The 22,046-nt window shown below is 39.4% G+C and overlaps 1 protein-coding gene across 1 annotated transcript; it reads left to right on the top strand.

The window, feature by feature from the left end:
- Positions 1-236: 236 nt before the first annotated feature.
- On the top strand, positions 237-19,130 carry ppm1ba (protein phosphatase, Mg2+/Mn2+ dependent, 1Ba). Its single transcript, XM_040139752.1, has 6 exons — positions 237-595; positions 8,505-9,421; positions 10,085-10,202; positions 11,741-11,855; positions 12,312-12,369; positions 17,860-19,130. Exons 2-6 carry the CDS (start codon positions 8,534-8,536, stop codon positions 17,887-17,889), a joined length of 1,209 nt encoding a protein of 402 aa, XP_039995686.1. The 5' UTR covers positions 237-595; positions 8,505-8,533; the 3' UTR covers positions 17,890-19,130.
- Positions 19,131-22,046: the final 2,916 nt, after the last annotated feature.

Below are 22,046 nucleotides of genomic sequence, written 5' to 3'. Positions count from 1 at the left end.
CACACACACACACACACACACACACACACACACACACACACACACACACACACACACACACACACAAATACACACCAGCATCCAAACAACTTGATTTTTACTGTTTACAGTGTGTCAGAGGAGAGGTCTGACTGACTCATTATACGACCAATCATATCTCGGCTTCGAATTGGCGTCTGTCCAATCACAGAAGAGAGCGAAAGGATAGCCTTTCCCTCAAACTGGATGTTGAAAAAGAACGTCATCTGCCTCATACATTTAGCTTTAGCCGAAATTAGCTAGACGCTCAAAACGAGTGTGTTTCTTTTCAACCGGCAGCTTACGTAACGCTTATTTATTTAGTGCTCCCCGGGTTCACAGTACCAATCATGTATATAAAAGCTTTATTCCGATGCAGAGACATGCTGAAAGGAGAACTGACCGTGTGAAATGCTGGCTAGCGTAATCAAAGCTAGCTGACGAGCAGGGGCCGAGAAACGAAAGTGGCTAACATTAACGAGAGCTAAGCCTATCACTACAAGCCAGGGCACTTTAACATACCTGATCCTAAAGCCACGAGAAGAAGGGCTGACAAAGATACTTCTTATCCTACAAAGTAAGTAACGTCTGGTACTGGGATTAAGCAAAGTTTCTATTAAATATATCCTACTAACGTAAGCTAGTCACCCGCTAACGTGGAGAAAACATTTTGACAACTGTGAACTTCGCTAGCTGGTTAGCTACCAACATAAGTGGCCTCATTTTCAGTCAGAGGCAGCTGACTCTTGACTAGTTACCATTAATTGTGGATCATAACGATAAAAGTATGCTAGTATGTATCCTGTTGGTGATTTTGATGTTTATTATATTATCGGTCCTGCCGATGTTGCGCGAGTTATTAACACGTCGGGTTCCCATTTTGTTAAGTGACTGCCGTTGGTTGTTACCTTGTATTTTGCTCGACAGTTTTCAAATGTATCATTAGCATCAGTCTGTCAGTTTATATTTGATGGAACTAAGTGGCTTAATTACTGGATGGCATAGCAACATTTGCTGAATAAAGTTCATAAATCTGTTTATTTGATGTAACATTTTCACCCCTCACATTATATCTGAATATGTTCTTGTTTTTATTTTATAATGGTCTAGTATTATATGATTATTTGCCAAATAACGGTATGTATCAATTCGTGCCACACTGACAGTGATTAACAATTCATATATATATATTTTATTTTATTTTGGTAATACCACGTGAATATTTGCAACAGGTGCGACTCACATATGAAGCTGGTTTAACATAGTTTATTCTGGTATCTGCTTAGAATACAGTTTTCCTAAAGGGGTGAGGGAAATTTTTTTTTTTATTCCAACCTGTATGCGTATGGTGTAATTATGAAATTCATAAAACCTTATTTGCTATTCAATGTACATAGCAGAGTCTAATGTAATTAAAAGTGCAGGCTCCTTCATGTTTTGCAGTCCCATTCCATGCCAGTGAAACACCAGTACAGGAATTAACATGTTTTATTGCCTTGTTGTGGGTAGTTTTATTGGGTTGTCGGTGTGTTTGTGGTTGTGTGTTTTGTAGTGTGTTTGTGTGACGGTGTGTTCCAGAAATGGCAGCATCATCAGTGGCATGTTTGTTTTGGCACCATGACGTGAAATCCTGCACTAGCCATGCTGTTTTAGCCAGTGACTGCATCAAGTCTATCAGCTTGTCCAAAGGCATTTTTATCTATAAACTTTTCATTGTGTCTGTTGACTGAGTCACTTTACAAACAGTTGTTCGTTCAGATACAGTGTTAACTGGCAAATTCAAAAATAAATCAAGTGTCAAGTGCCAAGAGGGGGAGATTGATTAACTGTGCGTATGTTTCTGAACAACAAAAGACTGAGTTGCTGATGAATTTTCTAATAATACTCTTTTCTTTTTTAGAATTAGCCAAAATACATTTTTTTGTTTATGCTGATGTCTCAAATGATACTAGTATATGAAATCTGGGGTATGCATAATAATCCATGATACTGGGGTGTGTTAACACCTTATTTAATTTATTTGAACTTTTTCAGCCTTTTATCACATTTCTTTTGTCACATTCAGGTTATGCTCACAGTTCTCTTGCTAAAGGGTTATTCACTTACCTAAGGACATTTTTGAATAAGATAAGCACACATCTTTACTGACTATCGGGGATTTCAGCTGGATATTAGAGTCTTGACTGCTGTAAACCTGTAAAATACAGTAATTGTGGCCGAGACTCAATCAGTTTCACTGAACCATCTGGATACATTTTACTGTCTGTTAATATGAAAACACATTGCGTGTGTTAATACACTATGTCTTATGGGAATAAAGATTGTTTTTAAACCATTTAGTACATGGTAAATGCTGAACCCATGCAATAACACGTCATTCGTCCCTCTGCGTTTCTCCTCACCACATCTCACTGTTTCTCAACTTTTGAGGCCATGGGAGTCAAATTAACGGTAGGCCAGGTTTCTGGATAGAGAGAGCAGGTACAAGTACACATGCTCTTTTTGTTGCTGCGAACCTACTCAAAGTCCAGTATAACATAACACATTTACCTCCTCTTTGTCTATAACCTGGACAGACAGGAGTCTGGTCAAGTAACGGCCCTAGCTTCATCGACGCCACTGCATTGATGCAGAAGCTGTCTGTTCAAAGAGCACTTGTTCTGGGAAATTGACTGCTTCTGATGTGGTTTCAATGATGAGTCATCAAAAAGGGGGATCTGAGATTTTCCCCGACTTTTTGTTTCACCACTCTAATTTGTAAAAAAGTCAGATAACCTCACTGAAGCGTAAAACTGATTCCATTTTAGCAATAGTCTTTATTATAAACGATGACAGCACATTACACCAGCTGTTCCAGATACCTTTAGTTTTTTTTACTCTTTTCAAATGGGGATGTGGCTAATGGACGCTTAATCAGTAGAAAGATGATCCTCTGCCTAAATGACAATATAAGCACATTAGTAGAAATTGATAATTTTAAAGTTTACCCCATGCTCTAAGTATTGGCTTTTTTAACTAGAGATCTAAGCTGCAAAGTGGAACTGAGTCACTTTGCAATTATGTGACTGCACTGATTTTTTATGATTTGTTATTAGCACTGAGGAAAATTCTTAGCTGCATGAGGTTCTCCACATTGTTATTTGACTACTGATAGACTCACGCTAAGAACATACATTAATTTACTTACAAAATTGTTCACTTATTCACTTTCGTCCACTGTAAAGGGAATTCTTTTAAGTGGAGGATATAGTTTGTCAGATCAGAAAAACAATATTTGGACACTACTCCAGTTATCCAGTTAGCCTATGAATTAGTGACCATAGATTTTCCGCTACTTATGACATTGCATTGCGGTATAATTTGAGTCCACTACATTGGGTTTGATAATTCTCACCAAACATTCAGGTAACACTAGAGAATACACATTGTGGATGATTTAGACAGAACGCTTTATTTCATGGTACAATTTACATTTAACGCCAATCAGCCGTACTTGCTGCTGTACCTCGAAATGAACCAGCCAGTTTGACTACTGTAATAAAATATACTTTTTGGATGAAGAACGAGGGCCATTATCTGGTGCTGAAATCTCCTTCTCTCTGTTTTTGTCTCTGTTTTTCTTTTGGTTAACCACATGTAAATCATTTATTGTTTTAAATACTGAGAATTTCACTCAGCAGCACTTCTATCTACACTGCTCAGACAACAGACTTCCTCTATACCACTGCGCTACATTTTTTCCAGTAGCCTCTTCACAAGTTATCATGTTGAGTCATTGTATAGTGATCATTTGTGTTAAGTCATCCACAAACACACCTATCACCTGTTGTTTCCTCACCAAATACTGTACAGTTATACTGTCATTATACTGTCATGTGAAATGTAGATATAGACATATTCATTTCACCAAACAAGAGTCTGGCAAGAGAGAGTGGTAGTTCATTGTTGTGTGTAGTCTGTGGTTGATTTACCTGTTACCGTGTTCCAAAGATGAACGCAGTACCCGTGGTTGTGGTACTGGGTCAATAGAGTTTAAGCTTGAAACTTTGAAGTTGCACAACGACAGTAAGAAACCCAAAACCTGTAGGGACCAATGCCTCACCCGAAAAACCGAGCCCCTCCCCACTTATTTTCAGAGGTTAGATGAGAGATATCGCTCAATGGGGGAGAATGAAATGGTCATCAAGTTCAACACTGCCAAGAACGAATGTTGAAAAATTTAGGAGTAGATAAAGAACTTTAGAGGTGCAATGAAAATGTATCAAATAATGTGTTCTTCCTTAATAAAGGGATACAAGGGGACATTTACAAGCAAAATGATTTCATTTACTTGAATACAAAAAGTACACTAGGTTTTTAATTATTTCTGCTTCAAACTTCATATTTAATAAATATTTAATTAGGTGTACTTTAAACTGTATAAACAGTATATACTGTATGAACACCTCTATAATAAAGTAGTTCTTCTCAGTCCTAAACGCCAAGAAAAGTCTGCTAAGTCCGTATAGACTGAAAAAGTGGTGTCTAGAGGGCCTTCGTGCTGATGAGGGGATCATGTGATTATTTTATTTTATTTTTTTCTTCTCCCAACGGAAAGTATCGGTTCAGTGCTCGTCGTTGTTTTACAACCTTTTTTGTTTGGGGAAAAAAAAAAAATCAGCTTGGGCTGAAGTTTTTTAATACTTTTTATTTGCACATGCTTTTCAATACATCTTACATTTCGCACGCATCTATTTTTAGTTGCAAATGCGATTGAAATGCTTGCACCGCTGAGCCCCGCATTTGCGCACCATAAATATCCACACAAATGTACGCGCACACGCGTGCACGCACACATGGTGGCATGGGTGTGCAGCCCTCCTGTCGCATGCTGCAACCATGAACATACTACTGCTTCTGTTGCCATGACAACCACTCAGCTGCCACTCCAAGCCAGTTTGTATATCCTGGTACGTACTTTTTTTAAACTAAACACCAACAGGATATGGTACATATCGTGGCTGTGAGTTGTTGATGACTTATGAGCCCTAAAATAGCAGGGCTCTTGCCTTGGTGCAGTGTGTATGTGGTCACTGGACAGGTGAAAGAGCAAATGAATTGGTTTGGTGATTGTGCACATGGCTTTGATATCTGCTCAATGAGTTTAATGCCTGTGTGAATTCACTTGTCAAGGTAATAATTCAAGTGGTTTGGACTGTTGATGCTTCCAAGCCCTTTGATATGTGATCAGTGGCCAAGTGGGCCTGTGTATGGATGTTTGGTGATATGCAAAGTAAAACACACCAGTTGTATCTCAGTATCTCACTGGAAGACTGGAAGTCACACAAACCACTCTTTTCTAAAGTTAACAAAAAACACTAAACCTGAGTCATCATTCTCTACTGCTGACTTTGCTACAGTGGCAGACTATAGATGATAATGTTTGGATCAGTTTTATAATTGATATCTTAATAAGTAAGTTGCATAAAGTTGTTTTTGGTACCCACCCAAATGTCAGACTGTGTGTCACCACTTTATTAGGTCAGTTGTTTGCAGTCTTGACCATAAATATTTAATAATAATCATAATCATAATAATCATAACATCATTTTCTTTGAACATTTGAAGATGACTTCAAATTGTTGCTATAGTCAGTTTCACCAAACTTCATCCAAACACCAAACTGTTTGGATGTTTTGCATAAGCAGTGTTTTCAAATGATTATATGGTAGTTCGAACCTTTGTGGGACTCTGATAACTGGTAAAAATGGCATTGTTTATGTTTTGACTGACATTAGATTGACTGGATAAATTATTTATTAATTCTATTTTTTAATCTTTGGGTAACGTATTTATATTTGACATGCTCTACTGACTCAATCTGAAGCAACCTCCAGTTTTGCCATTTTACAAACAATTTGTAGTAGCATTTTAGTGTTCATACATATTATAGCGTAGATAACTAAGTATCGTATGGTGTTAAGCTTTTGATATAATTCAGCTAGATACTGTATTTTTTTTTTTTTTGTCACTTACTGACCTGCAGCCTTTGATACCTGGTTGTCATGCACAACTGTTTTGGCTAGTCTGCTTTCACAGGCTTGGTTTGTGTGCATCTCACAATAATGTGAGCCAATAATGTTTCAACTATAAACATTACTGGTTGGGGGAAAAGGCTTTGTGTTTTTTACATGTACTATCACGAGCTAAAGTTGAAATGCATATTCAATAGGTAATTTTAATGAAGTCCTTTCATGTCAGCTTTTTTCAAGTCTAAGTTATGTCCCAATTACTTTATTTAAAATTATTATCAACTGTCAAGTCAAAAAATTGGGACTTGAGTCTTACACTTTGTGTACACCAGCTGTGTAGCAAAAGCAGCACATCAGCAGCACAACAGGAAGAGCCTCAAACCTCTCGCACTGGATCCGTTAAGCCACAGCGCTGCTGTTCTGAAGGCATTTTGCAGTGCTCACAGCCCATTGCAGAATAATGTGCTTGCACACAAAAGTCCAAAGACCTTTCCGGTTGCAGTTATGCACTTGAAAAGTGAGTGAAGTGCCAGCTGTCATGCGGGCCCTGTAGACAATGGTATTAGTTAAGATTGAAGTTTATCTACTCTGTTAGATGTGAGACAGATGACTGAAAAAAGACAGCCTCAACACTTCCTATGTAGATAGGGGTGACTTTGTTCAGTTCATGTGATTGACTCCCCCTCATTTGCTGGGTAGCATTTTTTTTTATTCATTTTTGTTGATAAAATCTAAACAAGGCTTTTACCTCTGACCTTAAATTATGGATTAACAGAAATATGAGATAGTAAAACCGGGCAGTTGTTACGTGTTAAGCCTTAACCACATGTACATTAAGAGACCGGAACCTTGAGTTTGCCTACAGCTTATTTGTAAGTAGCATTTATTGATATTTTCAGAAATAAAGTACAAGGTTAACAGTGCAATTTCCGAGGCTAAGAGGCCATTAAGTAGTGTGACAATCAATAAGACTCGAATTACGTAACCAATTAACATAGGTTGGATACAGAATTTTTCTCTCTGCTATCAAGCAGCCTGATGCTGCTGTTCATTTAGCTAATGCAGGAGCAGTTATGGACAGTTAACACATTCTCTCGACCACTCTGTGGATTTTTTTAATGCCCTTAGTAGCGACTTCTGGCCAGCCAAAGAAGCTTTTACGCTTGCTCCTCAGTCTCTTTAAGCATAAACCAAAGTGGCTGTGCTATTTCTGGATACGTTGAGCAATGATCGCCATTTCGTTGAACTATTCCTTTAAGCATATTAAGTAAACAGTAAAAGAAACACACACATCCCTAAAAGCTCCAGCAGTCCAAGTCCAACTCCTTAATAATCTGTGGGACATTTGCAGGTTTCACATTTTAAGACCCTCTAAGATTCATTTGAGATCTGTAATCTGTGTTTGTTGGCTGAGAAGGCATAACCACTACAATTTTGAGTGGAAGCCTAATTTATTTTTACAGCCTGGTTCAAAAACCTGAAAACAAGACCTTTGCAGTATAAGTTATGAGGTACTATATCTGACTCATAAAGCTGGTGCACTTTTTCAGCTCTTATTGTAGTTCAATTCAGTTCACTTTATTGACCACAGAACTAAGTAGGTACAATTTTATTCCAGTCCAGTGTAAGCATTTAAAAGTAATATTAGAAAGACTATATGCAGTTAGTATAATAAATTGTTGTAAGTATATTTATATTTTTGGTATTTTAATCTTTTTTTTCACTGCCGTATGACTTTTCCTCTGCAACATCCTTAGTATCCATGAAGATCAATACCCTCATTCAATGTAATATTATCTGTTGCTGCTCCTTTTAGTTTAATGGTAGCTATGATTGGTTATTTTTTTTACAAACCCTGCCTCTTTCAGGTGGAAACACTCATAGTTGGATGGGAAAGTCTGGACTTACCGTTAAAGTTAGGTTTGCCAGGAAGCTACACTTTTGAACCAGCATGCACGATGCCAGGGCCCCGGCATTTGTACATCTAAATTGAATTAAGCCATAATTAATGTCATTAGTGTTACCTGTGTCAAATGTTCACTGAGAGAAGGCCAAATGTCACACAATGTAACATCCAGTAGAAATGCAGAACCCACAAATTAATGCTAAATTAACTTTGGAGGGAGATTTTGCATTATTTGAAATAGGAGTTTCTTACCTAGCTGCCAAAATACAATAGGTTAGTATAAAGTGTTTATAGTGAGGAACTGTGGAATTGGCCTTACTTTTGGATGTGTTGTTATGAAAATGTAATTGGTGACCACGAGTCAACATATATTAACTTAAACCTACCAAACCAGACAATCTTGAAGGCTAACATTTTAAACTCTGTATTGTTGTCAAAGTCAACATTCTGGTATTGTGTCAATATAGTTCAAGCCTGCAGTGACTAAACTGTTTAATTCAGATTCATCGTTCCTTTTTTTTTTTTGTCTGGTGTCTGTCTCTTTTTTTTTTTTTTTTTCTCTCCCACAGGTAGCAGTGGGTCTCTCAAGGGCAGAGCCATGGGTGCGTTCCTGGACAAACCCAAGACAGAAAAGCATAATTCACATGGTGAGGGCAATGGCCTGCGCTATGGGCTGAGCTCCATGCAGGGCTGGCGGGTGGAGATGGAGGATGCTCATACAGCTGTGTTGGGACTTCCTGCTCCTGGTATGACTAACTGGTCGTTTTTTGCTGTGTATGATGGTCATGCTGGTTCGAGGGTTGCCAACTATTGCTCTAAGCATCTTCTGGAACACATAATCAGTGCTAGCTTAGGGGCCAGAGGGACACAAGGCTCCCAGGCTGGTTCAGACAGTTCCAGCAGTGACCCTCCAGCGCAAGTTCCTCCTACAGTGGAGGCTGTGAAAGCCGGGATCCGGACAGGCTTTCTGAGGATTGATGAGCACATGCGCAGCTTTTCTGATCTTCGAAATGGCATGGACCGTAGTGGCTCCACGGCAGTGGGAATCCTCCTGTCACCAGAACATTTCTTTTTCATTAACTGTGGTGATTCTCGAGCTGTTCTGTACCGCAATTCACATGTGTGCTTCTCCACACTTGACCACAAGCCCTGCAACCCACGTGAGAGAGAGCGCATCCAGAATGCTGGTGGCTCAGTGATGATTCAGAGGGTTAATGGGTCACTGGCCGTATCAAGAGCCTTGGGGGACTATGATTACAAGTGCGTGGATGGGAAGGGCCCCACAGAGCAGCTGGTGAGTCCTGAACCAGAAGTGTTTGAGATGGTTCGGGCCCCAGAACAGGATCAGTTTGTGATCTTGGCCTGTGATGGCATCTGGGATGTCATGTCCAATGAGGAGCTGTGCGACTTTGTAAAATCTAGGCTTGAGGTGTCTGATGACCTGGAAAGAGTCTGCAATGAAGTGGTGGATACCTGCCTGCACAAGGTGTGTATACATTTGTTTTGAACATGACTTTTGTATGTTTTTGCTGTGATAGCTTCTGTTTGGTAATGGATAATAGGGATTAAAATCTTTGGAATCTGGCTGAATCAAGTCCTCCAAGAAACCGCTTTGCCAGAATTACTTTTTTAAGTTATTGTGTCACCAAAAAGGCCATTTGAAGTCAAACCGATTAACTGTTACTAGCTATACATCTATAATGGCCCAGGCGCAAAACTAAATGGTCCCTCAAATAAAAATAGCAGGGGAAAGTGAGATTGGTTGGGCAGTTTTAGAACATACAAAGTACAAATGCCAACAATGCAAGTACAAACTTTTAATTTTTAAGTATCAAATAATTGCCTTCTGTACTATTGAAAGATAGCTGTAAAAATTTAGCAGGATTCCTCATTAACCCTGAACAGCAGCTTAGGTATGTTTGAATTCAGTAGATTTAAATATTGGATGGAAAAACAGCATTATATATGACAGTATATTTATTTATTTATTTTGTCCTTACTGCCTCAGCTACTCAGTTGTGAGCTGCAGTACATACTTTTCCTTTACTTGTCCCCAGGAAACCATCTTCACTGTTTCTTTCAGCGCTACACAATAACTCCTTCTCTTACCTGCTCTTTCTTCGTTCCTCTCTCCTCCCATCCAACTTAGGGGAGTCGGGATAACATGAGTGTTGTGTTAGTGTGTTTGCCCAACGCTCCCAAAGTGTCAGAGGAAGCTGTGAGGAAAGATGCTGAGCTCAACAAATATCTGGAGTCTCGAGTGGAAGGTGAGAATGGATGGATGGAGAAAAAGAACCAATGTTTACTTATGTGCAAACAGAACGGAGTTGTTCAATATTAACATTTTTGTTGCTAAGTTACATAATCCCTATTTAGTTTTTCTGGAGTATCTGGAGTATTCAGATTCTTTCTGTGGCTTAAAATGAATGTTTGGTCATTTAATTTAAGGAGGTTCATGGGAAAAAAAATGCACTTTGAAAACTTGACAATGACTGGAACACATGAGTTAGTGTCATGTGTTAAGCTGTGTATGCTTTTAGAACCACTGTGGGTTTACATTCTTATTTATAATAAATTACCTATAAACCCCAAATACACCTATTAATACTGTTGTTTAAAAAGGTGTACAAAAAAAAAAAAAGGTCTTTATCTTTCATCCTACTAAGCTTTTTTTCCTGGAAACACAGTATATTTCTCCACCTGAAGCTGTGTATCATATCTGTATGTGTTTTCTCCACTTACTGACCCTGCCACTCTCTATGGTCTAACCTCCAGCCAAGTTAGCTCTGTCTCACAGCAGAAGAATGACACCATCATGACCTCCTTTTCCATTTCAGAAAGCATCTCTCCTCTTTATTCCCTGTTTGCTCCTCTCCTCCCTTTTCCCTCCCTAAACACATCTTTTTCTTCCCTCCCTCGCTCAAACATTCCCTGTCTTGTTTGGATGGATTCCCTGCCCTCGTCCTGTCTTTCTGTCCTTTTCTTTCTCATTACATACATTATTTTTTCTCAGGATGCATGAGACCCTCTGATAAACACGGTGCAACTTTTCTAGTCTTTGTTGGTTATGTCAGCTCTCTTTCCTTACTATTGTTGTCTTGTGTAAAACCGGGGCTGGTCAGCTGTTTCAGATTTTGGCCAAACAAGAAAATATATTCTTAAACTCTGAAACTAGGTAAAATTAATCCTTACACTTATCTTGTTTTTACCAACCTGCTACTACTTTTGTCTTGATCCACAGAATGGGAAAACCTGGGTCTAGTATTTGGAAGATAGGTTGTAATATCCACATTAAGAATGTGTAATGCAGATGGTAAAATGAAAGAGGTCGTTAATGTGTATAATACAGTAAATTAATGTTTGGTGAATGTATTGATAGGCACTCCAAAGTTCAGGGTAAAATAAAGGTACTCAAAAGTTCTGTTCGCGTGAAGCAGAATAGATGTTTGGCTTCAGGTACTGTACAATACTGATAGAAAGAAAGTGGGAGCAGAAAGAGAGAAATAGAGAAAGAGGGAAAGGAATGCTCTGGCTGAACATTGACCTGGCCTCATGCCACTCTCATCTCAGTTTCAGGCCTCTTTCTGTCACCATCTCTCTCCCTCTCTCCGTCTCAGACACACTCTCGTGTCCACAGATTCACTTGTATGGTTTCCATATCTCCTTCCTTTCTCCTTCATTTATCACATTTTTGGTCTCTTTCCTCTATTCTCCTCTCCCTCTCCTATCTTTCCCCAGCTGTTCTTGGCTATCACTAGCTCTGTTAATACTGACTTGTATAACAACATGCCTGGTGTTGTTTTAGAGATGCTGTCTCGGCCGGGGGAGGAGGGGTTTCCGGACCTGGTAACAGTGATGAGGAACTTGTCTACTGACAGCGGCATGCCCCCCCTGCCACCAGGGGGAGGCCTTGCCAGCAAGTAAGGACCACAGCCCTCAAAGGGATGCTATGTTATTTCATCACAGGCATCATAAACATTTGGAATAAAAATATAAAAGGGCAAGGAAAGCTTTGTCAAACCTTTGTATGTCTCGGCTGATCAAAAGCTTCAAAAAGACATCAATTGGCCAGAATAGAGGCAATGTTAAAATGTACTAATAATGTTAAAAAAACAACAAAAACAACCCCCAAAAAACAAATAAAAAGTTATCTAGTATGCGTATGCTCTGCCCAGGTACTGATTTTTGAATGTCACCCTAGGAATACAGTAAAGTTTGCAGTCATCAAAAGACTAGCCACATGTTTTTCTTTTTTCACAACTGCTCCTTACTGTACTTTGTTCTTCCACCTATGCCCTCTTTTGTTACTTTGGATGGTTTGAATTGAATAGCTCAAGAGACCTAATCACATTTTTGTATCCGTATTCTTCCTGCAGACGCAGTGTTATTGAAGCAGTATACAACCGTCTCAACCCATACAGGGAGGAAGATGGGGTGAGTGTCAGTATATGTGATGAATGAATGAGCTTTGTCCTTCTTTGACCATTTATAAAACACGTGCATACAAATATTATGCTTAAGTCTTGAGGCTACATAACTCATCTGAGATAGCAGCTTTCTTTTTGTGTAGTTTCAGTGGTGTCTGAAAAGCTTTTACACTTTCCTTGATTCATTCCGTCTGGTGGACCATGCTGGTGATTTTGTGTGTACTGTATATATTTTTACACCCAAAAGTCATTGCATATGAAGTATTAAAATTGATCTCCAAGTGGGGCACTCCTTTTTTTTTTTTTGGGCTTTCCCTTCTCTGTGTTTTCCCTGTCCTAACACAAAGCTACCCCAAAGGATTCTTAAGCTAACACTTTTTGGATCAGTCTGCATTTATTAGACACCAAAGCAATATACAATACCACACACAGGCATCTGCCACTGGTACTTGAACAGTGTTCCCCTTTTTGAGGATGGGTCTATGGTTTATAAAATTGTAAGCATACTTTTTGCTGCTGCAAGTCAGATGTGGCTCTGCATCCTTCAGCTTCATGCTGCATTCTTGTATTGTTAGAAATATTGGAAATAAAAGCGTAGGCCTGAAAAGTGGCTCTGAAACATTTGTTGCTTGCTCCTTCATTGAGAATGGTAGCTGTAGTCAGCTTTTTGCCGATTTCATTGCAAGCCAAGTATCAAAATGTCAAAAATACTTTTCAAACAATCGCTGTTACATTACCCTCTTCTTTACTGTCTGTCCCTATGCTCAGTATGTGCCAGAAACCCAAATATACAGCTTCGGTATGTCTCTAGTGCAGTTTGTTGTTTAACTTTGTAGCCTGCAACCATGTTTGTTGTGAACAAGTAGTTAGTAGTTCTCAATTTATTTGAGGTAAATATATAGGCCGTGGCCACTAGTTCAGAATTTGTGACACTAAGGAGTCTGTACATGTTGGCATCATACTCCAGCAAGTTGTGTTTAAGCATGTATCTTGCCCATAGATTTGGAAATACACTCTTGCGTGCCAGCAAGTTTTACAGAAACATGCTCTCTCTGACATAATAGCACCTCTGCGGTCCTGGTACTTTCTGTTGTTTTATTGGATGAGTGGTTACATGTATAAGTGTGTGGATGTGATTTTCAAATGATGGATCAGATGGGTCTGTGAGGGAATAGCACACTGAGATGCCACTGTGACAGTCTTAAGAATTGTTAACATTGCAGTGTCATTATAAAGCTCTGTCCACTTGTTTCTTTGCTGTTATGTCTGGTGTGTGTGTGTGTGTGTGTGTGTGTGTGTGTGTGTGTGTGTGTGTCTCTGTCTCTGTCTCTCTCTGTCTCTCTGTTGGTGATGGACATAGCAAAAGTGCTGAGATGGAAACTGACTCCTAAAATGAATCTGTGTGTGTGTGTGTGTGTGTGTGTGTGTGTCCGTGTGTCCGTCCTTCTATGGTTGTGTGGACAAATTTGGTTTTAAACCATAGTTGTGAAGAAATGTTGGTCCTCACACCTTCAAAGGGCTGTTTGAGGGTTAGGACTTGGTTTTCGGGTTCAGTTTAGAATTAGGGTTAGGGTTAGGCATTTATCTCTGATGGTTAGGGTAAGGGGCTAGGGAATGCATTTTGTCAGTGAGTGTCTTCACACCTAACTTAAGACAAGTACAATGGGATGAAAAGTTTGGGAACCCCTGGTCAAAATTTCTGTAACTGTGAACAGATAAGTGAGTAGAAGATGAAGTGATCTTCAAAAGGCAAACAGTTAAAGATGAAACACTCTTTTCAACATTTTAAGTGAGATTAGTGAATTATTATTGTTTTGTTCAATTTTAGCTTTAAAAAAAGGAAATGAGCACCATAAAAAAGTTATGAGCTCTCAGATAACTTTTACCAAGGTCTAAGACCTTAATTGGCTTTTCAGCTCTATGGCTTGTTCACAGTCATTGTTAGGGAAGGCCAAGTGATGCAAATTTCAAAACTTTATAAATACTCTGACTCCTCAAACCTGGTCCCAAGAATCAGTACCCAAGGGCTCCTCTGAGCAGCTGCCCAGCACTCTGAAAATCAAAATAATTGATGTCCACCAAGCAGAGAAGGCCATAAGAAGATAGTAAAGTGTTTTGCAGGAAGCTGTTTCCTTAGTTCTAAATGTAATTAAGAAATGGCAGATAACAGGAACGGTAGAGATCAAGTCGAAGTTTGGAAGACCAAGAAAACTTTAAGGGAAAACTGCTTGTAGGATTCCTAGAAAGGCAAATCAAAAGCCCCATTTTACTGCAAAGGATCTTCAGGAAGATTTAGCAGACTCTGGAGCGGTGATGCACTGTCCTACTGTGCAGTACCACCTGTACAAATATGACTTCCTTGGAAGAAGACCTTCCCTGCATCTTCAACTCGAAATTCAGCATCAGAAGTTTGCAAAAAGGTACATCTAAACAAACCTGATGCATTTGGAAACAAGTCCTGTGGACTGATGAAGTTAAAATAGAACTTTTTGGTTGAAATGATCAGAGGTATGTTTGGCACAACGCCTCTCCAACTATTAAGCACAGGGGGGGATTGATCATGCTTTGAGCTTGTGTTGCAGCCAGTGGCACATGAGAGCATTTCACTGGTACTGGGAATAATGGATTCAATTAAAAACCAGCAAATTCTGGGAGCAAACATCACACTGTCAAAAAGCTGACAATGAAAAGAGGATGGCTTCTACAACAGGATAATGATCCTAAACAAACCTCAAAATCCACAATGGACTACCTCAAGAGGCAAGCTAAAAGTTTTGCCATGGCCCTCACAGTCCCCCGATCTAAACATCATCGGAAATCTGAGAATAGACCTCAAAAGAGCATTGCATGCAAGAGGGCCCAATAATCTCACAGAACTAGAAGCCTTTTGCAAGGAAAAATGATGACTCTTTCCTGGCCCTTTTCCTCTTTTGTAATTTTGAAACTGTAAAAGATGGACAAAAAAAAAAAAAACTTGCTTAAAATATTAAAGAAATTTAAACTTTATGCTTTTTTGAAATCTTCTACTTACTTAACTATTCACAGTACCAGAAATTATGACCAGGCGGGCCCAAAATTTTTGTGTGTGCGTGCGTGTGCGTGTGTGTGTGTGTGTGTGTGTGCGTGCGTGCGTGCGTGGTCTCCTGTTGGGCAGCTTGTGTTGGAGGTGAGGTGTTGTCTCAGCTTTTCTGCATGGACGCAGAGTTACTGTGATTGTGACTGTGTATTACGCACACATGCTCACACATGGGAGGATATTATCTACTCTGCTTAAAGCCACTATGTGATTATAGCATCTTTCAAATTATGGTGATGACATTTTTGCAGAAAAATGTGTTGCTGTTTGTGATGCCATTCTAAGTGTTGTCTTTTTTTGACATCACCTGGGGTGCTAACATGATAAATTTCCAAATTCTACACATAGTGGTTTTAAGTTGATTTTAATTGTAATCATAAGGTTTAAGGAATTCTGTAATTTTAAGGATTGGCTAGCATTTCTAGTTTTTTGTGTTAAACTGGTGAGGACTGTAAGTTACACAATTACACAGCAGTTAACAGCACATTGTTTTTTCTTCAATTAAAGGTGTTATCAGTAAAATATGGCTCTCACTAACCTCTCATGGCTGATTTGAGAAACTGCAACATGGGGGGTTTGTGGAGGAGCACAACCCCCTAAGTTTAGTAGTTTTATAAGATTTCACCAACAAACGTCAAGATTACCGCCTGTTAGATAACTTGTATCGTTCTTCAGAGGAAAAAAAAAAAAAAACAAGGGTGCATGTCATAACATTGTTTAGTGAAGATAGATATATATAGTAAATTTTACACTTCCAAGTAATCATGTGTACACTGAGTCCAAACTGCCTCAGGTGAGGTGGTGCTACAGTACTACAACTCACAGTAAAAACTGAAGTTAGACTGACTCACATTTAAAGTTTTATCTACCGTACTTATTTTGTTCCTGTATAAACTGAAAGGGCAACATAATTAGCAATATTGTTAGTGATGTTAGTGAGTCCTCTAATGCGTTGACAAAAAACATCATCTCTTGTAATCTCTCTAATGTTGGCTTCATCATAGTACTAGTAAGTCGTACTTTTGGACCTACCCAAACCCAATGTCTCTTGAAATCCCTTTTCAAAAAATGGGACCCCGAGGACAGACAGACCTAGTCCATAATAGATCCAAAGACATTTAAAACAGATCCAATATGTGAACCGCCAGAACGGACCAAAATCGAGAGCGAGCTACTACGCTACTTGTAGCGTGATGCTCCACCGATGAGCGGCAGTTGTCGAAAAGGGTAACAAGATGTAATCGAAGCGAGAAAAGAATGACAACCGACAAACCCCTGTTGATACGTTTTGTGCGATAAAGCTACAAAAAAATTACTGATGACACCTTTAACTTAAAAAAACCCAAAAGCTTTGCCCTCTGTTAAAGGGGGGGAGAAAAAAAACCCCAACTAAAATAATAATCAAAATATGCCGAGCAAATGGTGCGTGGTAAAGTAAACACCTAAAAACACACACTCACACACATTGTTGAGGGATGTATCGATTTGTCTAACTGTGTGTTCACCCTCTGATTAACGCAGCCCTCCTGTTTCATTTGGTAAGTGATCACATATCACATATATTACTGTTACACCCCTCCCCCCTTCTTCCAACGCCTCATCTACACACATACATACAACCACACATACACACGCTCGCACACATTCTTACAGGCATGTAAGTAGCGACCTGTTACGCATATTCCCCTGTCACTCCTTCATCAGTCTATACTCCCTGCTCTGATCTACTGTCTAGCATGTGGAGCTCCATTTTTAGAGTCTAAGGTGTGTGTGTGTGTGTGTGTGTGTGTGTGTGTGTGTGTGTGTGTGTGTGTATATATGGGTGTCTGTGTGCAGACATGACTGTCCAGGTTTCACAAGGATGAGTGGTTGTTTCTGGTCCTGTCAGTCCCTCTCTCACGTCACACGCACAGAAACACGCATGCACTGGCCCTACACGCATGCATCGCTGTCTCTCACTCAAGTCTTTCCACAACTGCACGCAAGCATATAACAGTCTCCGTTTCTGTGTCTCTCCCTGCGATAAGACGAAAGGCCTTGGAATTGTTGTGTTGGCATACTGCTGCAGAAAAACCCTACACACTGAGGTTGAAAGTGTGCCCTGGCTTACTCTGCTAATGTAACTGTTTTCCACTTTATTTTATCATTTTTTTTGTTGTGTTGATCATAGGAAAACCTGACCTTCGGTCCAGGTTAGGGAGCAAAATCACTGAATGTTAATGTCAACATTGTGATTCTACACTGGATAACAGTCTGCCCTCTTTTCCCCCCCGTCACCGTGCTTTCCCTCCTTTGTCTTGTTTTCCTTATACCTCTTATTCTGCCTTCCCCCATCTCTCCCTTTCCTTTCATATTTTACTTTTCTATTCCTTTCTCTCCTCATTGTCTCTTCCCCTTCTCTTGGTGGCTTTCCTCTTACAGAGCGGAGCTGATTTGGAGTACCACTGGTAGCTGTCCAGCGCAACTGCCTGATCCAAAAAACAGGACCACTTTTCCACACAAGATCACATCTATAGTCACCTTTTAATTTTTAAACACCCCCCCCCCCCAACACTGAGAGATCAATCCAAGCAGAAATCCTGGTTTTAAAAACACACAATACATCCAACGTGGAGGACTGCAAAACAGATTTGGTTGGTTCTTTTTATAGAACAAAATGGGGAAAAAACAGGAACAACTGCTTCACTGGTATACAGTATATATATCATAGGAGAGGCAAACAAGCACAGTTTCTCTTGCCCCTTGTTTTCTTGCTGTCTTTGCAGTGGTTGTTTTTTTTTGTTTGTTTTTTGTTTTTTTGGTGGCTCGACAGAGACACAGGAGCAGCCCTGCTTTGAACGCTTTGGGGTTCTATGGTGCCTTGCTCAGAACTGAGAGAGAGAGGGGAGGACTTCACAACAGCCAGCCATGACCAAACCAGCCACTCATGGATGTTTTAGGGGGTTGTTGGCTGCGTTTTTTGTTTAATTTGTTTTTTGTTTTTGTTTTTGTTTGTTTGTTTGTTTTTGGGGCATTATTTGTTTTGAAGTGTGAACTTTACTTGCACCTGACTGGTAGCCAATCAACCACACAGGCCTGTGATTCCCACACAACTTAAGTTTGTCCAGCTCAGGCAAGCTTGGGTTTCTAGGCATTACTAGTCCTCAAACGGGGCCCGACACTTCACCTGCCCTTGCACCCGGCTCGCTGGAGAAAGCCTCACAGAAGTCCCAGGTTTAAAACTCCCAAAGTCCTCACTTTTCAAAGACCTCTAGGTTAAAGCCTCAAATTCAGCGCCGCAGAGCTCCATTGATCCTGAGGCTACACACCTGATCACAAGGGGAACGCTCATGAGAGAACCAAGTCTGTCTAGGAACAAATGTCAGTTTGGCTCCTCCAAACTAAAACAAGACCAAACAGTTTAAACTCAAGTGTGATGACTCTACTTGCACATCTCTGCTCACTTGCTCTCCTCATCTCTTAAAGGATGTTATCAAACAGATGATTTCTCACTTTTCCTCTCTGTCTCTCTCTCTTTTAGCTTTCTCTGTTTCTTCATATGACAGAAGAGACTCGGCTGCCATTTGGATTTGGCAGACATGGCCAGAATCATGTTGTTGTTTAAGAGATAGAAAGATAGAAATTATATGTAAAATTTCTCTCTCCCTCTCTACATACATACACACATAAATACATACATACATACATACATACATACATATCTTTTATATATATATATATATATATATATATATATATATATATATATTGTGTGTATGTGTATATGTATGCGTGTATATGTGTATGTGTATATGCGTGCGTGTGTGTATATGTGTATGTGTATATGTGTATGTGTATATGTATGCGTGTATATGTGTATGTGTATATGTATGTGTATATATATATATATGTGTATATATATATATGTGTATGTGTATATGCGTGTGTATGTATGTATATTTGTATATGTATATGATGCATATATGTGTGTGTATGCATATGATGCATATATATGTGTGTGTGTGTGTATGCATATGATGCATATATATGTGTGTGTGTGTATATGCATATGACGCACATATATGTCTATGTATATATATATGTGTGTGTGTGTATATATATATATATATGTATGTATAATATAAAAATCCAAGTTGTACACAGAGTGTTCCCACACAACAGCGTTCCAAAGACAGGGTTTGGGGTAAAGGGATTCCAGCATCACAACCTTCCTCTTCCTCCTCCTCTCTCAACATACAGTATGTTCACATACAATCCTGCTTGCGCTACAACTGGCCTTTTTTTAACCTCTCAAATATCCTGTGTTAAAAAAACAAAAAACAAAACAAACAAAAAAACAAATAATGCCTTTTCTTTTTTTAATTTCTTTTTTTTAATGTTTTTTTGTGTATATGGCTTTTCAGAGAACTGTGGCTGTGGTCCTATTACAGGTGGATTAGGAAACATCAAGGGGAGTTTGAAATATATATTGTACAGCAGGATAGGGGAGAGAAGTAGGTTTTTGGTGTTTCACTGTATGAAGTAAGGGAGGGAGACTGTGGGAGAGACGACACTCAGAACTGTGTTCATACTGAAATTGCTCTCCTGAATTTTTCCACAGTTACCTTCATAGACTTTTCCTCAAAGAAACAGGGCGGTTGCTGGGAAAGCCCTGGTTTGACTCTTTGGATTGACCAAGAGTCCGTTTCATTTCTGTCGACCCAAGCACTAAAAATGATTGAAACCTCAGAAGCAAATATTTGTCAGAAAAAAAAACAAAACTCTTCAGTCTTTTTGAAATAAATGTGTGCATAGACAAAGTGGATACACATACTTTGAGTGTGTATTCTTTTCTGTAGATGCATTTAAAAGAGGCTCTAAATATATACACAACTGTTATATACACTTTTTTTCAATAATTCATTGGCAAATTCATTTTGCTTTCTGAAGTGGCAGTATTGAAAGAGAATAGGCCTAAAAGAGCTGGCTGGTTAATGTTCTTGTGATACACTTGCTCTTGGTGCCATATGACAAAGAGGTACTTGAATGTGTAGTTCTTTTGCAGTTGCGTTGTTTTAATGGGATGATTGATTTTTCTTTCTTTGTGGTGGAGGGAGTGGGACGGGTGGGATCTCTGTAGTTGTACATGTTTTGTGCTCGAGGGATGTTTTGTGTGAGTGGGAGATGTACTGGGCGGGTGGGGATAATGCGGGCGTGTTCAGTGTGGTGGAACACAATGTTCGAGAAGAAAGGTGACGGTAAAAGTACAAGGTAGAGAGAAGTGGAATGTATAGCAGGATATTTTTCTTTTAATTAGACTGAAATCCAACCCAACATAGTGAATGTTTTTCACTGCGTCTAATTTGATATTGTTCCTGAAATACTTTATTTCCAAAACTCATGTTTCCTGACTTTTAACATTGTATAAGATTTGACCACACTGAACACAAACCCTGGGTTTAGATGTATGTTTAAGCTATATCAGACACTGGGCTAGAAGAGGAATTAAGGGAGGGAAGGAGGGAGAAACATTTATTTTTCTGAATGTAATTCTTCATTATTCACACTGATTCCACTGCATGGACTGAATACAAGCAGCACTGCAGCATCACATTCTCTCCTCATCAGTCATTTCATGACAGAACAAGCTCTCTTTGCTCCCTTTTTTTGGGGGGGAAAAAAAAAAAAGACGACAAAAAAACTAGATACTCTATTCCACAACCAGAATAATGATCAAGACTCATATGGGAGGACCTTTCAGTTTCTCGAAGGAGACTTTGCAGGTTTGATGATGCCTGAATGATTTGACCCTGACTTTGTTGCCTTGCTTTCCGGACCTGTTAAGTAAAGAGAGTTTTACAAAGCATACTGTCTCCTGAACCTGTCAGTTATTCTGGGCTGACTGCGAGGACGCCAGCAGGGAGACGAGAATTTGGAGGCGGCTACGGAATGGCAAAACAGCATAACACAGACATGACATTCCTCACGTGGGCTTTTTAGGATGGAGATGAACCCTAGCACTCTTTGCCACCACCTGCTGTGGTCTCTGGTCACTCTTCACATGCATACTGTTAGACAGTTGTATGATAGTTATGATAAATTCCTCACTCGTTTTTATTTATTCCAGTGCTTTTTAGCTCCCATAAACATGCTGTATTTTTGAAGACAGACCGAGGTAAATATAAGCTGGTGTGCGGTTGAGAGTGATGTATGACCCCCTCACCTTCACCGTTGACCTTTGAGAAGACTAAAAGAAGGTGAGGTTAATGAGACACCCCGGGCATTCACCATCCCTTCTTCCTGTACTAATTTCCCAGTGTGCTATTGTGATGTTACAGACCATACAGTGAACATAAATGTCAATAAAAGATGGATTTAAGTTTAAACTGCTATGCTTTTTTTCAGTGCCACAGTGTAAGCATTCACTGTTCAGTACAACACGAGAAGAGTTGTGCTTTTATTTTTTATTTTTTTTTATATCCTGAGACAGATTTGTGCAATTGCTTTGTTAAAATGTCTCTCAGAAGTACAATAATAGCACTTATGGGGGGGGGGGGGGGCACCACAAGAAAACCTAAGACCATTTATTAATGTCATACTAATTTAAAACTGCAAACCTGATGACTTAT

This window comes from Xiphias gladius, chromosome 11, assembly GCF_016859285.1.
Source record: "Xiphias gladius isolate SHS-SW01 ecotype Sanya breed wild chromosome 11, ASM1685928v1, whole genome shotgun sequence".
NCBI lineage: Eukaryota > Metazoa > Chordata > Actinopteri > Istiophoriformes > Xiphiidae > Xiphias > Xiphias gladius.
Note: the sequence above shows the minus strand (reverse complement) of the source record. Positions and strands in the feature narration are given on the sequence as shown.